At 39.3% G+C, this 24,301-nt stretch overlaps 1 protein-coding gene across 1 annotated transcript in view; it reads right to left on the bottom strand.

Annotated features, from left to right (window-relative positions):
• The window catches only part of FIG4 (FIG4 phosphoinositide 5-phosphatase), a 164,447-nt gene that overhangs the window by 107,295 nt on the left and 32,851 nt on the right, over positions 1 to 24,301 (bottom strand). The window contains exons 3-10 of the mRNA XM_034765895.1: positions 24,049 to 24,172; positions 21,131 to 21,287; positions 19,447 to 19,497; positions 13,794 to 13,942; positions 12,505 to 12,633; positions 9,688 to 9,788; positions 7,723 to 7,885; positions 5,586 to 5,683 (exon numbers count right to left, since the gene is read on the bottom strand). Coding sequence (XP_034621786.1) covers positions 5,586 to 5,683; positions 7,723 to 7,885; positions 9,688 to 9,788; positions 12,505 to 12,633; positions 13,794 to 13,942; positions 19,447 to 19,497; positions 21,131 to 21,287; positions 24,049 to 24,172 — 972 coding nt within the window. The remainder of the gene's footprint in view (positions 1 to 5,585; positions 5,684 to 7,722; positions 7,886 to 9,687; positions 9,789 to 12,504; positions 12,634 to 13,793; positions 13,943 to 19,446; positions 19,498 to 21,130; positions 21,288 to 24,048; positions 24,173 to 24,301) is intronic.

The raw sequence follows: 24,301 nt of genomic DNA on the forward strand, positions 1-24,301 counted from the left end.
CTGACCAAGCAGATCTTAGTAAAGGCAATGTTATTTTGTTTACCCCAGCTTTCTCTTAGCTGATCACTATTAGTTAGGCCTCTGGTCTCCAGACCAAACTCTGGACTTCGGGTCTGGAAAAGAGCTGGCACAATCCATATATACCAGGTTGTTATATAACATGCACATGGATTTTAACCCTTCACTAGTGCTGGTCCATAAAGAGTTTAATAACCTACTATTGCTATCAGTTACTCTGTAAACTGAAAATGGCAGACCTAAGAGTGGATCTAAAGGTTTCAACCCTGCTGATAAACTACGTGGGTATCAACATGATGTCATGTGATGGAATGAGGCCAATTCTATTTGTAATAGGCTCTCATGACCAGGATCCCTGAAGAGGGATGGTGATGGGGTAGCCCCAGGCTATGATCTCCAGCAGATCACGCCCAGTGGAATGGGTTCAGGTGGCTTCCAAAGGTTGTGCTCTCTGAATTGGTTCCTAAGCAGATCTTGACCTCCCATCAAATTTTCTGACAGGCTATCACTTTGGAATGTGGGGCCGAAGTCTAGGAGAGTTGACTCCCCTTCCTCTACCTCAAATGTTTCTGTCAGGGTACTACATTTGTCTGTGGTAAGATAGGGAGCATGGTCTCTGCTGGTGCAATGGCTGAGGGCTGTGTAGTTGCGGATGGGGAAGTGTAGATCCCCAGCAAACACAGGGTCACTTTGGAATCTTCCAGTAAATGTAGGGTGCTATCAGTTAGTTCGATGAACAGCTCTGAGCCCTCAATGAGCAAGCCATCATTCATGGCTTGTACCTTGTGAGGGATACATGAGGCTTGGAGCTACACAACTCTCTGCATGTTCACATGCAGGTAGCCATAGACCTGGATGGTGTGTTACAGGTATCCATCACTGCCTGCAGGACTATCTTGGACACAAGTTGGCCTTCTTTTTTAGTGTTTTTCAGCTCCTCTCTCTTCTGTGAGGCAGCCTGGCCTGGAAAGGTGTCACCCTGTCCATTGTTAAAAAGTCATATTTGGCCAATAAAGCCTGGCAGTTGGACTTGCTCCAAAAATATCTAAGCATCTAGGATCCTTGTCCTTAGATGAGTCCTGGTGGGTGTAAAAGTACTTGAATCCCAGGTGTGGGGAGGATACCTGTATTATTTCTCTACATGTTTCACTCATGGTGTTATAAGTTGTTGGCATTTGCCACAAAGCTCTTGCCAGATCTAGGAGGCTTTCATTCATGTTGAGGGCAATCCTGGTGAGACCAGTGATCAACAATATGATAAGCAGCTCACGAGACTTCTGGGAGATGACCAAAGTCACAATGTACAGGGCATCTCTGATCAGCACCAGGAGTTCTTGAAAGGTCTTGAAATCATCCAGTGCTGATATAGGTACTGAGGCTACTGCCTTGTCTGGGGACTATAAGGAGAAGTCATTAGGCAGTAAGAAGAGTTGTTTGGCCTTTCATTCCTTTTTTGTTTGTTTGTTTTCTATGGAGGACAGAGGTCCTTCATCAGTGTTTGGGGTGACCCCATTCAGCACCCTGCTTTTACATCTGAAGCATCAAATTCAAAGTTGGGGCTGTCAATGACTTTGGCACCAGGGATGGTGACACAGGTGCCAGAGTTGACACTGGAGCCAGGTGTGCCACCTTTGGTGCTATTTTCTCTGCAGAGATCATTGGAACTGCCTGTGTGCTAGATGGAGCACTGGAAGACATAGACTTGACCGTTAGATGGGTCTTGGAGCTTGGGTCTTCTGGATCCAATGCCACTCAGACTGCTCCAGAAGATGAATCTTCAGCATTGCATTTCTTGAATTGTGGGTTTTTGCAGAGAAGAAAAGTCAAACTGAGAACCTGCTTGGGATATGAGACTTTCTGAAACAGAACAGATATCTTCTATCTTAGTGGAATTTGCCCATTGCAGGATGGACAAGTACAGGCAACCTTAATTCTGACATCTCTTAACTTTGAGTCCTTGGCTTTGCAAGCTTAATAATGTTCTTTTCACATGCTCTTGCTGGGATTTACATAAACAAATCCCAGCAAGAGCACATATAATTTGTTACTAATTACTACCACTTTCCACATTGCACAGAAAAGCAGAAGACATTTATAAACTCACTGACCTTTAAGAATTCTCCAAAGAGTAAGAGTACCTGAGGTAAAAATGGTCAGTGGTTGTGTTGAAGTTGGATCAACACTCACATGCATAGGAAAATACAATTTTCCCCACTGCACATAAGTAGTAGAAAAGCATTAATTTTAGCATGCTAGTATTGAGCACCTACAGAGACACATTTTCAGCCACACTACAAAAGCCTTGTGAATAAAAGCACATAATGATTCACATGTCAGGGTCATGTGAATCTGGATTCACATTTTAGTGCTGGCCTTTGAAAACTAAATCTATAAATAAGAGAATCATTTTCTTGTCAACAAAGTATATCTCAAGTTGTTTACCACAGATTCATGTGCTGATTCTTAAAAGCATACTCAAACAAGAGCTTTAAGAAACAGAAAATAATGGGACTTTGCTATTTACTACTTCAGCTTATAGATTCTCAAAATCAGCCTTTTGTATTTTTTCAATTTTTTTAATTAGAGACTTATATTGCATGCATATAAGACATCCTTTCTAAACTGAATATATCTCTACAACATACTATAATGGTACAATAACAATGAAGAAGATTGAGAGAATATGAAATCAGATAGAATTAAATGAAAGATTCCTATGAGACAGTAGTAAGTATACTACAATCTAATGAAGAACACATTGAAATGACATATGATGGTTCTTATATCAAGTACTGTAAGTATGTATTATCCAAATAAAAATAAATTAAAATACACCTCTACCCCAATAGAACGCGACCTGATATAACACAAATTCGGATATAACGCAGTAAAGCAGTGCTCCAGGGGGGCAGGGCTGCACACTCCAGTGGATCAAAGCAAGTTTGATATAACGCAGTTTCACCTATAACACGGTACGTTTTTTTGGCTCCCAAGGACAGCGTTATATCCAGGTAGAGGTGTATATCAGCGATAGCCATTGTGACAGACCCAGACCAGTGGGGTACAGGAGTCTGGTAGAGGGCAAATATACTGGTCACTGGATGAGTAGTTTTCTGTTCCCTGAATGACCAGAGCAGGGGCTGCACTAGAGTAATCAGGAACCTGCTAGAACCAGTTAAGGCAGGCAGGCTAATTAGGACACCTGGAACCAATTAAGAAGCAGCTTCTAGAATCAATTAAGGCTGGCTAATCAGGGCACCTGGGTTTTAAAAAGGAGCTCACTTCAGTTTGTGGGGGAGAGTGTGAGGAGCTAGGAGCAAGAGGCGCAAGGAGTTGAGAGTGAGAGGGTGTGCTGCTGGAGGACTGAGGAGCACAAGCGTTATCAGACACCAGGAGGAAGGTCCTGTGGCGAGAATAAGGAAGGTGTTTGGAGGAGGCCATGGGGAAGTAGCCCAGGGAGTTGTAGCTGTCATGCAGCTGTTACAGGAGGCACTACAGACAGCTGCAGTCCACAGGGCCCTAGGCTGGAACCCGGAGTAGGGGGCGGGCCCGGGTTCCCCCCAAACCTCCCAATTGACCTGGACTGTGGGTTCTTCTAGAGGGGAAGGTCTCTGGGCTGTTCCCCAACCCACATGGTGAATCTCTGAAGCAAGAAAAATCCACCAATAAGCGCAGGACCCACCAAGATAGAGGAGGAACTTTGTCACACCATATACCTCTTCTGCAACTATTTCTTTTCTACATTTCCTTTCTCCATAGGCATTGTATAATTAATTAGGTCTATTAAATCATTTTATTGTTATTACAATTGTATTTATTTTCTTTAAAACGTACATATTTTACCCATATGGTCACAAAAGTTATGAAGCAGTTAGTAATAGAAACATTAAGATGAAATTCCTCCTTTTCTGCTCTGAACTTTTTTGTTAAGAGGCAAAACATACATTAAACATTCACTTTTTCATTATATTTTGAATAGATATACTGCAGTTTTTGGATTGAATTATTCAAAAGTTCAAAATTTATTTTCTTCCAAGTGTTCTTTTTAATTTATGTTCAAAGTATTAATGCCCTTTTATAAATTCAAACATGAATTATACAGTTAAATCCAAGATTATACATATAACTGTACCTAATTTTGTTCAGCTCATTTGTTTAAAGACACAATCCAGTAATCTATCAATGTGAGTAATGTTCTTTGCATGCAACTTCTTAGTATGATTGGACCCTTATTGCCATCACCTATCTTCTTCCTCCAAAAATAGGAGAGGACAAATTGGTCCCTGTGTGGGATATATGTATTTACAGTGGTTTTCATTCTCAGAATAAGTTGGGCCCCCTGGATGCTAATCAAGGACTGTTTGGTCTTTTCAATAAAGTGTCTGGCTTATGAAGGTATTGGATTCAAATACTGTTCAACAGATATTGTCTGTCACGCACTCTCTCACTGTCAAACAGATCCTTATATTTTCAAGACTTATTTATCGTTAGCATCTGAAAATATTCAACACTTAATACATATCTAAATTACTCTCTGATGAGAAGGCTAAAAGTAATATTTATATTTAATATTCCATCATCATCCAGACTGCCTGTCAAATGCTTAAGATATGCATTAGACACTGACAGACAAAAGGAGAATTTACTGTTTTTCAAGATGTTTTGCTTGGGGTACAGTAGTTTTAGTTTGGAAATTTATCACCAAGACTTCTTGCAGTCATATGATGGTACTGCGGCATACTTTGGTGATAAATAGAGTGAAGCAGAAACAAGAAAGATGGCCTTTTGGTTAAAGCACTGGGGACTGGAATCAGAATATCTAGATTCAGTTCCTGGCTCTGCCACAGATTTCCATACCTATATTACTGTCTGGACATATTTTAAACCCATGGTTCAAATATTGCTGCTCAAGGTGGGGTGATTCCAATAGCCTGAAAGGAAACATTAAGTATGTATTGCAAGAAGTGTACAATCATTAAGGATATTTTATTTCTGGAGAACTATACTGGCAGTCTAGTTATAATGCAAGGTACACCAGGGTAGGGGAACAGGTTTGAGAAAAAGGTCCTCCATTTGTGGGCTGGTATTAGCTCATTGTGAGATGGAATTAGCGCATTCAGACCCAATCAAAATGGATCCTCATGTTTCACTATAAAATGTAATCCTTCTGGCTGTTTCAAAATTGCATAGAAAAGCTCCACTGGGAGCCATATCCAACTCTTCTGTGTTAGAAGGACAACTGATACATTGAAACCGGCTTAACGATGGATAGGAGTGAAAACAGCAAGGGAGGAATTTCATCTGTTTGTTCATTCAAGCTTTCCTACAAGTAATCTTGTTATTTATTAATCTGAAAATATGCATTTTCTATTAGAAACTAATATTAAATTTATATTTAGTGCAAGGCCAGTTTTCAGAACCAAATTTAAGCAGCAAAACTCTCATTGGCTTTAATGAGTCTATAATCTGGCTTTAAATGCAAAAACTTAGTATAATTAAAATTATTTTTATTTTAAGTTTATTGATTTATTTATACCACACCAAGTTATGACTAAACAATACTGTACCTTCACAAGATTCAAAATGATAATGGGAGAGCCAAACCTCTGAAGCATTTGATCAAAGTGAAGTGCAGCTATGTGCGCAAATGGATCTGCTTGGTCCACTGGAACAAAGTAAATAAATATATTCAGGGGAAAAAAAAAATCAGATTCTGAAAGGTTACTTTCCTATGAATGCATTTTTTATAAAAGATTTACTAATTTTTTAATAATAATACAATTCACACCTCTCTATCATTAAAGAAACAGGGTAAAAGCAAAGGTTTTCCCTTTAATTTTTTTTTTTTTTAAGTTTGTCAAAAATTAGATAACTAGAAAGAAACTGTTACTTACCTGTTCTGTAACCTCTTTCACTTTTACATCCATTCCATTTCTGTTCTACACACAACCAGTGCACTGGACCCAGAGATGTTTTTCACTTAGATACCCACTGGGGCAGCACTTGTGCAAGCTAGCCAGTGATATAAAGGGCGGGGACAGTTACTGACTAACAAACTCAAGCCCAGTCCAGTAAAGAATATATGAATGTGCTAAACTCTGAGCATGTGAGTAGTCCCACTGAAGTCAAAGGGCAAATATATCCTGGCCCCATGAAAGTTAAGGGGAATTTTTCAATTGGTTAACAGCGCCAGGATGTCATCCAAAATGTTCTTCCATGGGAGACAAACAGATAAATGACTATTTGGGTACAGAATCATGAGCACAAAGAAGGCTGCAGTCTTCATAGAATCATAGAATATCAGGGTTGGAAGGGACCTCAAGAGGTCATCTAGTCCAACCCCCTGCTCAAAGCAGGACCAATTCCCAACTAAATCATCCCAGCCAGGGTTTTGTCAAGCCAGGCCTTAAAAACCTCCAAGGAAGGAGACTCCACCACCTCCCTAGGTAACGCATTCCAGTGTTTCACCACCCTCCTAGTGAAATAGTTTTTCCTAATATCCAACCTGGACCTCCCCCACTGCAACTTGAGACCATTGCTCTTTGTTCTGTCATCTGCCACCACTGAGAACAGCCGAGCTCCATCCTCTTTGGAACCCCGCTTCAGGTAGTTGAAGGCTGCTATCAAATCCCCCCTCATTCTTCTCTTCTGGAGACTAAACAATCCCAGTTCCCTCAGCCTCTCCTCATAAGTCATGTGCTCCAGACCCCTAATCAGTTTTGCTGCCCTCCGTTGGACTCTTTCCAATTTGTCCACATCCTTCTTGTAGTGTGGGGCCCAAAACTGGACACAGTATTCCAGATGAGGCCTCACCAATGTCGAATAAAGGGGAACGATCACGTTCCTCGATCTGCTGGCAATGCCCCTACTTATACAGCCCAAAATACCGTTAGCCTTCTTGGCAACAAGAGCACACTGTTGACTCATATCCAGCTTCTCGTCCACTGTGACCCCTAGGTCCTTTTCTGCAGAACTGCTACCTAGCCATTCGGTCCCTAGTCTGTAGCAGTGCATGGGATTCTTCCGTCCTAAGTGCAGGACTCTGCACTTGTCCTTGTTGAACCTCATCAGGTTTTTTTTGGCCCAATCCTCTAATTTGTCTAGGTCCCTCTGTATCCGATCCCTACCCTCTAGTGTATCTACCACGCCTCCTAGTTTAGTGTCATCTGCAAACTTGCTGAGAGTGCAGTCCACACCATCCTCCAGATCATTAATAAAGATATTAAACAAAACCAGCCCCAGGACCGACCCTTGGGGCACTCCGCTTGAAACCGGCTGCCAACTAGACATGGAGCCATTGATCACTACCCGTTGAGCCCGACGATCTAGCCAGCTTTCTATGCACCTTACAGTCCATTCATTCAGCCCATACTTCTTTAACTTGGTGGCAAGAATACTGTGAGAGACCGTATCAAAAGCTTTGCCACATTAGGCACAACATCTAATATTAAGAAGTCACCAAATTCCTCAAGTCTAATTTCAATCTGGAACTAATTTTTGTGGCTAACTAATGAACACTTTCATAAACCAGGATTTTATAAAATTGCTGGTCAATCTTTAATTGTAGCTTCACAGTGAAGAAACAAAGATACAATTTTTTTTAGTTTTTACAAGATTAACCTTCACCTATTCTCTCTCTGGCATGTTCTTTTAGGAAAACACATTGCTTACCATAGGCTACCATAAAGAATATATTGAACATACATGTAATTGGTGGCTTAGGCATCATAGTCGAAATATCTTGAGACCAGTATAGTGGGACTGAGCCTCGAACTTGAACGTAAGAAGAATAGCTCCCTGCAGAAAATGACATCACTGAAGCATCACAAAGTATTTGTTCAGTTTCTACTTCATTAGCAACATCCCCCTGAAACAAACAAAAAAAATGCAAATACTGTAGACATTAAATTTCAGAGCTGCATACATAGATACTGAAACAACACTGTGAATGACAGGTCTAATTAAAACTAAAAATAAGGGATGTCAAATCATAGCACAAGAATTCCAAAGCAGGGAACTGAATTGGTCACAGTTGCCAACTTTCACATGGTAAATAAGTACCCCAATTTTCACAATATGCCAAAAAACAAGCTAATCCCATTTCAAAACAAGGCCAAAAGAAGTCATTCCCTAAGAACCCCAACACTCTATGTGACCAGATCCCCCGGCATGCAGTCTGGGACTGTGGTGGGCCTGCTGTGCACCCCTGACTCTCTCCCACACTTGCCCCTGCTTGCAGGGAGCCGATCAATAAAAAAGAAGCAACAAGCTACAAGCCAAAAACTAGCCAACAAGCAACTTTACAAGCCAATTAAGCCAAAACCAAGCCAATTTCTGTGTGTTTTTTTTCATGGGTTTGGCATGTCTGATATAACTCCCATCTTTTGATTACTTTTGTATCAGCATGCAAAGATACACGTTACTATTGGTCACAAAATTGTCCAGCCCTTTTTAAATCCCGCTATAAAATATTTAACTTAAAACAGAGACAGGGTTAGTGCAAAAAGTTGTTCTAAATGTGTCCAAGAATCACACATGGCCAAAATGTTGATCTGCTTGCTGCCTGATTATGGAGCTGAAGAGGCATTAGTCCTGAAGAGGTCTGACTGATTGTAACTTGGGTCTGGTCTATACTACCCGCCTGAATCGGCGGGTAGAAATCGACCTCTCAGGGATCGATTTATCGCGTCCCGTTGGGACGCGACAATCGATCCCCAAATCGGCGCTCTAACTCCACCAGCGGAGGTGGTAGTAAGCGCCGCCGACAAAAAGCGGCAGAAGTCGATTTTGCCGCCGTCCTCACAACGGGGTAAGTCGGCTGCAATACGTCGAATTCAGCTACGCTATTCACGTAGCTGAATTTGCGTATCTTAAATCGACTCCCCGCTGTAGTGTAGATGTACCCTTGGTTTGATGCAAGCAAAACAAATATTGTTAGGTAGTGATGCAAGGTGATAAATAATTAGGATTGAGGTCAGGCAGGCTTTGGATAACTGATCATCAGATTCATGAAAAAAGTTGGTTGCCTCCCTGCCTCTGGCCCCAATCCTACAATATGATGTACTAGCATAGACCCAAATGTCTGTGCAGAGCCTAGAGGATACAAGTGGTACCACAAGGGAGCATAAAGATCTACATCATCTCACTGCAGTGTTGGGCCCTAAATATAGGTCTGTATATCGGGTTATTTCTCTACAGACTGGATTTCAACAGCTATTACATACAGTGCAAAGAAAATGTGCACCAGCATACACATGAAAGAACTATGAGTAACTATATAAAATTTCAACATATTTGCTGTAATAAATTATGAGTAACTACAGCATGAATTCTCTACAGCAAATTAAATCCCATTTGCTGCTGTTATATCTTTCAACTCATCAGAATTTTCTTTTCTACCTTACAGGTAAATACCTCACTATATTCATTAAAGTATTACAACAGAAACTTTTCTTATCCTGGCTTTCATTTCTTATATTTAATTTAATTATCATAAAATAGTAAAATTTACATTTTTCCCATTGACATTTTGACTATGGATGTGATAACTATAAAATGAAGAATAAGCTACCAAATCTTAAGGACACCATCCTGCTCTCTACTAAGGAAGTAGGATAAGACCTTCATGTAGTGCAGTACAAAATGAAAGTTGAGAGAGATTTAGTTTACCTCAGAGTTTGCTCCTCTCTTTAGAAAACGTGTTCCAGCAAATTTGCTTGATCTTCTGGCTATCAGAGTGACATGCACTGGACGACCATATATTAACAGTTCTTGGGAGTAAGGTTAAGATTTACACATTTTATGATTCCCAAAGCTATTTTCCTTTCATTTACTTTAGTCCTGGCCAATGTTAAAAAAAAATGTACTCCAAAGAAAATGTATTTTATTGTGCTTTTTTCTGAATGAAAACCCTATTTTAATATTATTTCATAAGACCTCTAACAACACAGGTGAACATCATTCCTTTTTACTTTTTCAGATTTCTTTAACGAGTGGGAGAGACATTAATTCCCTTTTCAACCATAATCATTTGTATAGTGCTTTCCATTTTCAAAGCTCTTTACAATAAATCAACTAATCCGCACAACCACCTTATGGAAGAAGATAAATATTACTTCCATTTTACAGAAGGAACAATGTAAGCAGAGCTGTTACAAGATTTATCTAAGGCCCCCGGAGGAGTCCATGTCAACTCTGGGATTAGGAACTCGTGAGTTTTATTTCCAAATCAGATATATAGGTTATCCTCCAATGATTTTTCTGGAAAGGCAGTTCACTTGCAACAGCTTCAATAATCAGACTAGGTAAAAGCCACTGAAACATACTACAGAAGCAGTGATTTGACTTCAGTTTATACTTTGCCAGGTATTGAATTAATCTACCCTTAATTATCTTTGATTGCTTACATACTGAGGTGAGACACGCACCTCTATTTGTCAGATTTGTCCTTCATTCACCTTTCCTTGAAGACTGGAACTACATTTGGTAACATTTTAGTCATCAAGAACATCTGTTGCAAGTAGGTGTTAAAAGCATGTATGTAGGGGAAATCTTGAGCTTTTTAATGTTTCAATGTTAATGCAATTAAAACAGAGGGCCAGATCCTCTAGAGGCCACTTTGTGCTGCAATTTTAGCATATTCTGGCCATAAGGCAGGCATAACAAGGCACTGAAGTGAGGGTGGGGAGGGAGAATCAATTCTATGACATCGAGCCAACAAAGAGGCTATGTTCAGCTTTCACATCACACACCCCATCAGTACCTGGCCCAGGCCAGGGAAGCTAATGATCCAACCAGTGCACCAAGTTGAGTAATCAATCCTGGCCACATGCCACCTGAGGCACACTGTGCATATGCTAAGAAGATATCACTCAGATCTCTGCTGCTGGCAGCACAATGGGACCAGCCAAGATGCCCCTGTAAAAGCACTGATTTGTGATTACCATTTTGGCCAGCTGAGGCCAGTAACTGCTCCTATAAGCTAGAGTAGCCTGGAAACTGTTCTAATTTATGCCTGGGAAGCAGCCCTGCACCCAGCAGCCCCAGAATCACAGGACTGCACAGGGGAGCTTCAGACCACCTTTGCAACCTCACCCACCTTGAGCTGTGTGCTCTTCAACAATAGCCATTTATCTGAACGCCTGCATTAAAGGGTAGTTCGAAAAAAAATAATCATGAAGTGATGTATTGTTCTTTCTTGACTTGTCTGAAAGAACTGAGGCTCAAGGCAATTTATTTTAAAATCTAGTTATTCTACTTTAAGGATAAGTATCACTGTATTCCCTCTCTCCCACACACAAACACACTTTTTTTTTTTTTTAAAGTGTTATTTGAGTTTGATGATGCATAACTTTACCTGTGTAAAATTACATACTAAATACTAAGGCCCCAAAGCTACAAATATTTATGCACAAAGAATGGGATAACTCACATGCAGAATTACTCATATACAGACGCTTTTGCAAAACAAGAGTCTGGGAATGGAGAGATGGAAGAAAATACAATGAATTCAGAAGATCTTTTGCAAAAGGTTATACCTAAATTCTGAATCCATAGTCATATTCCCCTTTGTCTTTCATTTTTTTCCCATGAATAGGCTTGTATATATTAATGGTGTATGGTAAAGATGATAGATTAAAATAAGCCATTTAAAGTATGCTAGATTCTTATTAACTATTAAGATGAGAGGACAGTTCATTTAAATGATGTATGCATAGGTTTATATTAATCATTTATGTATAAAGTTAAGATTTGGATATATTTTCCACTAGTGTTGCAGTAGATATATCTATCTATATTTAAAAAAAAAAAAAGCCTTAGAATGGAATTTTTAAAAGCACTCAATGTCGATTTAACTCTGGTCCCATTGCAGTCAGTAAATTTTATCACTGACTTCAACTGAAGCAGTGTGAGGTCTCAGTGATTTGAAAATCCAATCCTAAAGTAATAAAAAATAATCCCTCTGTTTTAGCAATAATATCAGCACATCTCTATGTGAATAATTAAGCTCTACCACAGTTTTTCTTTCCCCCTTCAGAACTCCCTGATAAATATCATCTGGTCCCAAAGGAGTTTGTCAAGTTGCTCTACTAGGACTCAAATTTGCAATTAGCTCCACACTGGCACAGCACTCTGCCTGCATGGAAGTGATTGCAAGATTGGAACCTTATTTTTCCATAGTATCACACACACAGTGATTTACTGTAAAATGTGTGCTTGGGTTAAGAATTTTCCTTCATCTTTTATAGACACAGTAAGGACATTATCTTTCCAATTCTATATCTTTTTTTAGATCCTACGTTTTTAAAATCTGGCAAAATAATGCAAAACTAATTAAATGACTATCATAATACATGTGAAAATCCTTTTAAATAGTTTAGTAACAACTGATGCAGTAATTAATCTTTTGTCCTATGAATTTCTGTCCATACACAAACTTTTAAATGCAATAAACCAATATTTGTAATCTTATAGTAAAAAGGATACTGGACTGCCCACAAAATCCATGAATAACATATAACAGCCAGTCATGATGAACAGTATTTTTTACTACGTCCAGCAGTTGACCATTCCACACGTACTTTTTATATGGTTCACTGCAAATCCCAAATACACCTAAAAAGTTCAAATGAAAATGCATCAACAATAATAAAAAAAGAGCTCAACCATGTTTGATAATTTCATTTTTAAACACACTGTAACTGAGGCTTTTAATTTGATTGTGCTTGGCCCCAATTCAGGAAACCACTTAATTATGTGCTGCAGGACTTGCTGAACAGGGATGGATTTAAGCACATGTTTAAAGTTAAGCATTTAAGATTTTTATACTGCCACCCATCATTGTAGTATATGAATGCTTTCCATGTAAAATCAATAGCAACCGAAAGTCCCTAATGGACTTCATGGGAACCGCTATCATCTCTTTCACTTTGAAAACATTATACTTTTTTCAGAAAAATGGGAAAGGACCAAAGTTATAAACTGTATGTTCATTGATGTGGTTTCGCATATTTCTACAATACTAAACAGATACAGCAAAAAAAAAAATTACAATCCAACTTTGTTGATGATGCTCTGCTAAAAATGATTAACATGAAGTATTAGAGAAAGAAAGAAACCAAGTAATCCACCTAAAATAAAACTTTCAAGTGTTTCTGTGGGGGAGGGAGTGGAAGAGGGGGGGGAAAAATAGGAGAAATCAGACATGAACACACATTTTAACTATAAAAAATTTTGATTAATATCCCTTTAAATCTGCTGTGTTTGTCAGATCCAAAATGGAAGCCTTTGGTTGCAGTTTAAATTAATGTGTGTTTTGTTCGGAGTCCCTTGTAGAGCCTAATGCTTTAAGTTGGTGGTAATATACAATTTCTTTGTCATCAATATTTACCAACATTAAACAAGACAAAATCTATTAGCACTATTTATACTTCACTGAAAATTTATTACTGCTTCATTTGTAAATTCATACCTATTGGGTGAGCTAAATAATCAATTGCTGAAAAATGTCAGCATGCTCAATTATCTCCCTTAGCTACAATGTAAATTACCAAAATAAATGATTAATCATCTCTAGAAATTACATTGCTCATATTCAAATATCTGTAATTGGCACTTTATGTAATCTTTTATTAAGTGAGGACTGTTATGAGACTGCACTTATCAATTAAAAAAGCTGGATGTTTCTGCAAGGTAGGCTGAAGTGAAAAATAGTTCTAACTGCATTTGTCATTAACTAGATTAGTATTAATTCAGTAGGTCTAAAATACACTTACCACTTCCACCTTGTGCTGTAAGTCCCTCATCTTCAAAGATATCAAAGCTCTCTTGTCGAGTCTGAATTGTTTCAGTTTTTAATATCTCAAGTGGCATTCTCAGGATGGTAAGATTATATTGAAGAGAGTGTGACAGATCATAGCTGTAGCTGAAACCAAGATTAAAATTCAGTAAAAATTATGGGAGCATGGAATACTTCTGAAAACCCTTCCTTTCTGCATGTATTGTTATTTAATGGAGTGTAGACTATTTTGCATAAAACAGCAAATGACAATGAAAATAGACGAACATACTGTAATTACAGAATGGTAGCTTGCACAGGGGATCCTGCAAACACCACATTACAAGCTAATGAATAGTTTATAGCACAATGGCTGAAACTTTAATAAACAAAAAACAAAGTAAACAAAAAAAAGAGATTGAACATTTCTCTGCAGCAAAGAGTGACTACAGCCACTCAGCCTGGACATGAGCCACTCTTTATCCTGAATAGACGAGTCCAAGGTCAGAATGGCTACCAAGCCAGAGATGCTGTCTGGCCCACAACACATGTCCACATTACCAAGAAAGCTAAAGCCACAACTGAGACAGACTCCAGGCAGTTTGCCAGAGTCTCTTGGTTCCAGCTACACAAGTCCCACTATTATGAGAGACATATACCCCTCCTGACCTACCATCCCAAACAATCAAACAAACAAAATAAATGATTATTAATCCCGCAAACACCAACCGCAAATGTGAAATAACATGAACATGATTATAGTTTGGTCTGAACAGAAAATACAGTGAACAGTCATCATAATATACTTTCAGCAATTAAAAGCCAATACAGTCTCTGGATCAACCACTTGCCCCAAGTCCTTGCACACAGCACATGGACGGGTGGAAGGGAAAGTTGTGCCACAGAAGCAGGAGTGTATGAATGGTCCTTTGCTTCTCCCCCTACTCCCTCTATGGGTGACAGCAGAGAGGAAAAAATAAATATAAACAGAAAAAGGAAATATAGGGGAGAGAATGAATAAATTATCCTGACTGATCTATTTAACTAATATCCATTTTAAATGGACAACACTCCTTGTTCCTCCTTTAGTTACTCTTGCACCTGGAGATCTGCTTTCTTTTCCCTTCTACCTCTTAGGAACCTAGCATGGAACCTTCGGAACCTTCTGCCTTTCTGCTGGTCTTCACACTGCAACTTTAAAATACCAGTAGCACTCTTCAGTGGGACACCAGGTGCACTCACACACACAGTCCCAATGTAAGACAATTTTCAGTTTGCAGCACTAAAACCAGCAGAAGGTAACCAAGGCCTGATATCTAACAGAGTGGACCCTAAAAATAAAGGGAGTGAGGACTGCTGAGAATAATGGCCTCCAGTGGTGCTGGGAGAACATCAACAGCTACTAAGGAATATCCAAGGAAGGGGGGAGACTACAAGGGGAGCGGGGAAGAGCCCATATTTAAGTCCAGACCAGCTGACCCTCTGTGTGAATTGAGCAATAGCTCAAGCGCACAGTAATTCAGCCTAGTTTGGAAAGATAATTTTTGCCTGGGTTGTCTTGGTAGCACATATTTATCATTAAAAGAAGCCAGTGTAAAAGGAGAAGGGAAAAGAAGACATATGCAAGTTTTTTGTCAATGATCATATCACTTTGTAATTTGTATTGAACTTCCTGGTTAATGCCTTCACACTAGTGATTGTTAAGGATAAGTACATTTTGCATCACTATTTTCAATTGTTTGTTACTGTTGAAAACCATCTAATTTTGCCACCCTATATTTTTTCAGGAGCTGGCTGTCAATCGTCTAATTCTGTCACATCACACTCTAAGCAGGCCACTTCCCCCTCTTCCCCCCACCTCCATATTCTCACACTTTTTCATTGTTGGCACAATGTTGTTCGTCACTGGCAAACTTCTCAAATGAACCCATAAAGCTTCTGTAAAACACACTGATACTATGTAGAGTCAATGGCAGATGCTGGCAGCCCTACACAGCTAAATCACGAGAAGACAAATCCAGATAAGTATCAGCTTCAATTTCAGTTCTGAAGCTCACAAAAATCTTTCAGAAAACCCAAATTTAGAGAATCTGAATGAGAATTCAGATCTCAAGGCTAAACTATACGCTTTCTATCACTTAGGCTCCTGACCCTCTTAGAGACTCAGAATGTCACCACCCAGAATTCAAGAGGTTAATTGCTCAAACCGCATCCTATTGCTATCATGTTACAGCATATTTCAGAGTGTGGATGAAGCACTTCCCCACATTCACCCTTACTGCACCACCCATTCAGCTGTCCATCCAATAAACAGAAATCTCTCTTCCTTATGAGAGAAATACCCTTTAAACATGACCTCTCTCCACCTTGCCTAATATTTCTTCTTACATTGCACAGACCTATTAGGTTATGCCTTACTGCACCTGGGAGTGAGCTTCCCAGCCTGCGTAGATAGATTTGTGCTAGCTTGGTTCAAGCTAGTGCACTAAAAATAGCAGTGTGGATGTTGTGGACCCAACCGAACTTCGGTTAGTAACCAACCTTAGCCCCAGAGGGTCACGGTGGTCTTGACCATTTATTTTAAGTAGCATGTTGCCTATAAAAGTTAGTTCTGAACACACTGATTGTAAACAAGTAGCACCTCTTGGAGTTATTTTTCTTTCTAAAATATAGAAAGATAAATTAAAATGTACTGATTCTTTAGATTTCATGGTTTTTCATAGGTACATTTTCCAAAATGTACCTTTCTAAATTTTCTGCTATAATTGTATTCACTAAGAAGATTTCCTAAAGCCAAACCTCTTGGAGATAATGGTCCTCACTGCTAAGTCAGGAGGGAACCCAAAACAGCAGCAGGAAGTATGTCTCCTAAGTTACTTTAAATAACCTGCACATAGAGAAAGTTTCTTCTGGTGCTTGTTTGACCATTGCCTGTTCTTGAACAGGCTTTTTATTTATTTATTTATTTATTTATGATTTTCTTTCACAGGGTTTCATTCAGCTTCCTCTGAGTCATCTGGTACTGACCACTGCTGGAAACATAAGACTGAATTAGATGGACTACTGCTCCAATTAGGTATGGCAATTCCTATGTTCCTAAACATAAAACAAAGCTAACACTTCAAAGGCAAATGTAGGAAATAAGTTCTACTAACCACATCCAGGATGGTGATTGATGAGAAATTAGCAAAAAGTTTTCAGTCCCACCATGGTAAAAAGTCACAGGACCCATATCCCATGCTTAAAGCGATAGCGTTCCATATTTAATTATAGTCATATTTTAAGGAGAACAAAATAATTTTTTAAGCCACTAGATTTCCCTTTCTGAGAGGGACTTCAAACCAAGTTGCAAATACTTCTAAAGCAGAAATACAACCAGTGGGACTGAAACAGAAACCTAAGCTACCCGTTTTAGGTGACACTGGAGGTTTTAGGATCCGAGGTTTTCCAGTGAGTTTTAGTTATTAATTAATTACAACTAAAGAATGAATTAAAACATACACTTTTATTTTAGTCTTTGGCATACTGATTTGAAGAGGTTGGTGTTGCTAACCAGTTCTGGCCTCACCAAAAAGCACAGCCTGATAGCGCTTAGAGCTGCAAACCTCCCTTTTTGGCTTTTTTTAGAGGCAATTTTGTGTATGACTGTTAGTGATATTCTTCTACAAGTTCTGCCCAGAGTGTTCTTCCACTTTGCCTTCGGATCCTTGTCTGTTGGAACTGAATTTATACCATTTTTTTTCCCTTACAGCAGCTAGCTTTCTAATGACTGAGTAGTTCTGGTCAAGATTCTCAACAAAGTTTACCAGTACATGCAGAAAACTAACATCGCTGTGATTCTGAACCAGTTGTTCTCAACCTATTTACATTGTGGGCCGCATCTGCAGCTCTCTATGTGTTATGTGGGTCGCATCCACACAATATATATACTACCTATATGGCCCTGAGGATGTCATGTGGGCTGCAGCTGTGTGGTGATTGGGACGCAAGTGGCCCACGGGTTGAGAACCACTGCTCTGAACCATCAGCACTTTGTTTTGGATTATAAAGAGTATAAAGTCTGTATTGGATTATGAGGGTATAAAATAAGGGACAGTGGTATCATGCTTTTCCCTTTCTCCTCCCCCACCTATGCTGAAGGCAACAAGAATGCTCGGAAGACAGACTTGAACTGAGGAGAAAGGTTACAGTCCTTGATACACGGGCTATCTGCAGCATCCAGGTGGGTGAGAAAAAAAGCTTGATCCAAATACTGCTTACTCTAATAAGATTTACGATTTAGACTGCGTGTTTACTTTTTATTTTCTTTGGTAACTATCTTTGACCTTTTATTCTTACCACGTATAATCACTTAAAAACTATCTTTCTGTAGTCAATAAACTTAATGTTTTATCTTAACCAGTGAGTTTGTCTGAAACGCTTGGGGAATCTGCTCAGGTTACAAAGACTGGTGCATGTCCACTTTCCTTTGATGAGGTGGTGAACTAATTAATAAGTTTGCACTGTTCAAGAGAAGGTCTTAAGCAGTGCAAGACAGTATACTTATGGGGTGCCAAGCTGGGGCTTGGGAGATCTGCTGGTGTTTCCCTGGGTATAGTTCATGAGACTATTCATGCAACTTAGTTGGGTGTGACTCTGCATGCTGGTGGCTGAGTGATAACAGCACCTGGAAGGGTTTGTTGCTTGTCACTGACAAAGCACTGAGAGAGACAATCCAGGCTGGAGAATTAAGGGGGCACAGCAGTCCCACAGTTACAGGTTGTACTCCAGGGATCTTGCCACACACATGCACCCTCTTTGCTTTGTTTTCTGCAACACAATTCTCTAATCCTCAAACAGCTGCCTGACTGTACCATTATCTCTTCCCTGCTTTTCTGCTACTCCAGAATTTCTCTCATATCTAGGAGCAGCTAGGACTAGACACAGCAAAATGAAGTAGCATTACATGTGGGTCAAACAAAGGGGTATATGGAATGATCAAATAGGAACCAGACACAAGGCCTGAAGAGTCCACATGGTACCTCTCTTTTCTTTGCTCCTGAACTGAAATAAAGCTTTATTTCTGAAAAATGAAATTGAGAACGAAAAATACTAGGAAAAGTAAAAATTGAATAGGAGTCTCGCCTCTCATCTGATTCTTGTGAAGATAATGGTGAGACGAAAAGAACTCTGCCCTCTGTCTGGAAAGCATGAAAATCCTTGGCTCTTCATTTATTGCCATATTTTTACCTTATAAGGGGAAGGGAAAAGTCTGCTTATCAGTCTGTATTGGATGCAAACAAAGTCACGGAAGAGTTGTGGGATATTGGTATGTCAGTGTGGAAAGCTTTTGCAGACCATATTGTTCCTTTTCTGTGGCTAGAGAGAACACTTTGGTCTTTAAGGTTGTCACCATAAAACAAAACTAAATTTGAAAAGAAAAATCATTTGTGCATTTAAACAATCGAACAATGAAGAGTTTTAAAGAGTTGTACTACAAAAAATTCAGTTAATGGCCTTTAACATTATCGATTACAAGACACTTCCAGGTAAAACTTGAAATCCAACTACACAAAACTGTGCTAAGCTACCAACAAAATTAAAGCCAAGATTTTAAGATATCTGCTAAAAATTGAGATTATAATAATCAGTAACTGTTGTTAAACACTTACCTAAAATAAAAATTGCTAGACAGGTCCACATTTTGAAAGATTCGTAGATATCTAAATAGAGTAACACAGATAAAGGGAAAAAATTATTCAAAACAGCAACTTCTCTTCAACATGCACAAAGTAAGACACTGAATAATCAGTTTGAGGAACACCCTGATCAAGATATGCAAAAGTCTACTCATCGTCATCAGCTGTTCCCCTTGTCTTTATTTCTACAATTCTCTATTTTGCAGTATTGTATCAATCATTGCAATTCTGCTGGAACACTGGAAAATCTGGCTTGGATAAATCTGATATTATTCTAGACTATATTTATCCATTGTTTGAAACTTGTGTCTCACCAAAGTTTTATTTTAGACCACTGTGGATCCATCTCTGTTGCAATTTCATCATCTCTTTATATACACTGTGGGCCAAATACTGCAGTGTTTAGCCAAGCAAAACTGAAACTCCAATTGATAAAGAAGTAAGAACTGCAGGATTTAGTGCTGCCACCCAAACAAAGAAACCATTCCTTCTGTTGCAACCTGCTATACACCTAAAAATTCTCTAGGTCTCAAGGACAGTCATATCACTAGGTAGGAAAAGTTAAAATTAACTGAACTTCCAATAAGACAAAATACTATGTACTTCTATATCATGATTTAGGTAACATGTTGATGTTTAATAATGTATGTCATATTCATGTGCCCTGTTAATTTCTAACAAGCAGTATTGATGTGTATTACTTCTGTATAACTATAATGTGTTCTAATGTGGAAACTTACTTAATGGTTACCATTAGCTTGATCTATTGCCTGCAGTTAGTTTATGGTGACGTGCGCGACCTTTAGTTAACACACACATTATACAAGACTGAAAATGCTCTATTATTTGTTTGGGACCTCAAAAAAATAAGTTAGCCCACTCCTGCCAAAAATGAAGCTAGGATATATTCACATATTATTCATGACTACTAATCTCAGAGGGCCACATTCCTTCCTGCCTGAAAAATCATGGGATGGGAGTACTCACCAGAAAACATGCTCAGTTTATGAGAAACCAGTTTCACTGAACCTTGATAAGTGCATAATGCTCCCTGCCTCAAGTCTGCACCTGCCCTGCATGCTTAAACACCAACACTCCAGCTGGTTTTGATGGCATGTTGCCACTGAATCTTCTCCCCACCCATGCCGCCCTTTTGATGGCGTGCAAGTGACCCTTTCCAATGAGGTTTACAAGACATCACAGGGGACCTAATGCTACTCAGACAACTAGTATATTAAGCAGCATATAGCAGCACTAGCGTTGACATGCTCCCAAATGAACTAATGTGGAGTGGATGGTTTCTGACAATCATCCAGGCCACACACACTTGTTTAGTTGTAGCTCTGATATATGACTAACCTAGAGGTGTTGGCAGAAGCTACGAAGGAGCATGACACAGCTGCATTTCCCCTCTGGGTAGACTCAGTTGAACTTACATCATGATTGTCCATTTCATTACACCAGTCTATCTCCATTTAAGCCAATGTCACTTCAGCATAAAACTAGCATAAAGGACTGGAGAAACAAGCTCATAATGTTTAACAAACTGCTCCCCTCCGGCGTATGCAACTGATAGGAGTCTATGAACCTTAGTTTGCAATATTTCCTCATCACTTAAAAAAGCTATGTAAAAGCACAGTCTACCACCAACATTTACCTTGCTTCATCAGGATGAGTGATTCGTACAGTGTCATTTGGAATGTAGATCATATTTGTATCTTCTATTTTGTATATTGCATGCCCTCCAATATCTGCCATCTTTCTCCTTTTTGTTATTAACACAATGTAGTAGCCTTCTAAAAATCTAACAAAACCTGTTCAAAATTGAAGAAATACAAGAAATAAGAACCCATTTGTCACGAGTTGACTTAGTCAGATACAATGTTTAGAAGGACAATATCAGGTACTATTTCAATACTTTGCACAATATTAAATTCTTATAAACATTTGAAAGCTTTCTTTTTTTAAGCACAGTAGGACTCACTTCTATCCAACTCTCACTCCGTGAAAAAAGTGAGAGTCCAAATCAGCTTCAGCCTCAAAAGAATCAATTGCTTGAGGGTGGGGAGGATGAAGGGGATTTGGGAGGCCCTGACCCTACTCTTGCTATCAGGAATAAGCCCTGATCCCTGCTGACTGACTTCTGAGAGGGAACCCCCTAGGGCTCTTTTATCACTGCTACAGTGGGGTAGCAGCAAAAAGGTAGCCCAGAAAAGATGCTGAATCAGCAATAATAAAGGGGCAAAGGGGCCAACTACAACCATCCTTGCCTCCACTTTTTCTTCCCCTTCTTCCATATTAGCCCACCTTTGAAAAAATTGCTCTGACCTCCACAGGAAAGGGAACCCCTATCTAACACAGTAAGAAACAACGTCTTCTGAGGCATCTAGACTAGACTACTGAATTCTGATTGCTAAGTTGCAGCTGAAGTTCTTCTGGTATTCTGTAAGTACTGGAGTGAGGGATTCAGTGAACTCTATTTTTTGTATTATTGTCACCTACCTAGTTTTTGATCAGAGATCCAATTTCTGGCTTTCTAGTCAGTTCCCTACATAAGGATGGCCATACTGGCTCAGACCAGTATCCTGTCTTCAGACAGTGGCCAATGACATTTGCTTCAAAGGGAATGAAGAGAACGGGGTAATTATCAAGTGATCCATCCCATTATCCAGTCTCAGCATCAGGTAGTCAGAAGTTTAGGAACACCCTGAGCAGAGCAGGAGGGAGGTTGCATCCCAGACCATCTTGGCTAATAGCCATCAATGGAACTACTCTCCATGAATTGATCTAATTCTTTTTTGAACCCAGTTTCAGCTTTGGACTTCAAAACAGCTACTGGCAAGGAGTTCCACAGGTTGACTGTGTGTTCTGTGGAGAAGCAATTCCTTTTGTTTGTTTTAAACCCGATGGTTATTGATTTCACTGGGTGATTCATGGTTCTTGTTATGTGAAGGGGTAAAAATAACATTTCCGCATTCTCTTTCTACACATAATTTCCTGATTTTATAGACCTCTATATTTCTCTTTAGTCGTCTCTTTTCCAAGCTGAAAAGTCCTAGTCTTTTTAATCTCTCCTCATACAGAAGCTGTTCCATACCCTTAATCATTTTTGTTGCCTTTCTCTGAACCTTTTCCACTTTTAAAATATACCTTTTTTGAGATGGGGTGAGTAGAGCTGCACACAGTATTCAAGTTGGGGGAGTACCATGGATTTATATAGAGGCATTATGGATATTTACTGTCTAACCTCTTTCCTAATGGTTCCTAACATCCTCTTAGCTTTTTTGGCTTCTGCTGCACATTGAGTGAATGTTTCGAGAGAACTATCCACCATGACTCCAAATTCTCTTTCTTGAGTGATAACAGCTAATTTAGACCCCATCACTTTGTATGTATAGTTGAGATTATGTTTTCCAATGTACATTACTTTGCATTTATCAACACTGAATTTCATCTGCCATTTTGTTGCCCAGTCAGCCAGTTTTGCGAGATCCCTTTTAAACTCTTCTCAGTCTGCTTTATACTTAACTATCTTGAGTAATTTTGTATCATCTGCAAACTTTGCCACTTCATTGTTTACCCCTTTTTCCAGATCATTTATGAATATGTTGAACAACATTGTACTGGTCCCAGTACAGCTCCATGGGGGACACTGCTATTTTCCTCTCTCCATTCTGAAAACTGACCATTTATTCCTACCCTCTGTTTCCTGTCTTTTAACCAGTACTGATCCATAAGAGGGCCTTCCTTCTTATCCCATGACTGCTTACTTGGTTTAAGAGCCTTTGGTGAGGGCCTTATCAAAGGCTTTCTGAAAGTCCAAGTACACCATATCCACTGGATCACTTTTGTCCACGTGTGTGTTGACCCCCACAAATATTCTAGGGTAGGTCAAGAAGCAATGGGCTTAAATTGCGGCAAGGTTTAGGTTGTATATTAGGAAAAGCTTCCCAACTGTCAGGGTAGTTAAGCACTGGAATAATTTGCTTTTGGACATTGTAGAATCTCCATAATCGGAGATTTTTAAGAGCAGGTTAGACAAACACCTGTCAGGGATGGTCTAAATAATACTTGAGTCCTGACATGAGTGCAGGGGACTGGACTAGGTGACCTCTTGAGGTCCCTCCCAGTCCTACGATTCTATGATTCTGCTCTCATTCCTCTTACTAAGAGTGAACACTGCAGAGAGGAGAGATAAGACTAGCAGCATATCATGAAATCTAAAAGATTCAGGTTCTGGCAGACTAAAGTAAGGACCAAATTCCAGTGCTGCTGAAATGCTGATTCATTCCTGGTTGGGATGCTGTTGAGATCAAATGACACATGGACTTGACATTTAAATCCAGCTCTCCCACTGATTGCTCATGCCTGTGTAAGTGTGATATAAGCAACACCTATAAAGTCATCATAAAAAGTACAAAAAAGTGAACTTTGTTAATATTCGTTACTTTACTACACGATCTCTGTGTAGAGTGGATAATATTCTGACTGGTGAAAAGTGCTGCAATTACCACTTGTACTCCAAGTTATATTTTCTTAAAAAATATACAATCAAAGAAATAACAAGGGGATTACCTACGACACCGAAAGCAGAGACAGCTCGAGATAACCCAGAGGAGCCCTTCTGTCCAATCTTTGTTCTATTTCCCAGATCTAGGCGGCCAAGAAGTTCCCTCACCTCTTGTTGTGTGTACACATGCTGAAAATATAAATGCATATTGAACTTATTCTTTTGGTTATCAGTGCTACTTTACATCACAGAATAGTGGAGTTTATTTAATTGCACAGTTCTGTTCTGAAAAGTGACTAAAGAGAATATCATGGCTTC

The sequence above is a fragment of the Trachemys scripta genome, chromosome 3 (genome assembly GCF_013100865.1).
Source record: "Trachemys scripta elegans isolate TJP31775 chromosome 3, CAS_Tse_1.0, whole genome shotgun sequence".
NCBI classification, from domain to species: domain Eukaryota; kingdom Metazoa; phylum Chordata; order Testudines; family Emydidae; genus Trachemys; species Trachemys scripta.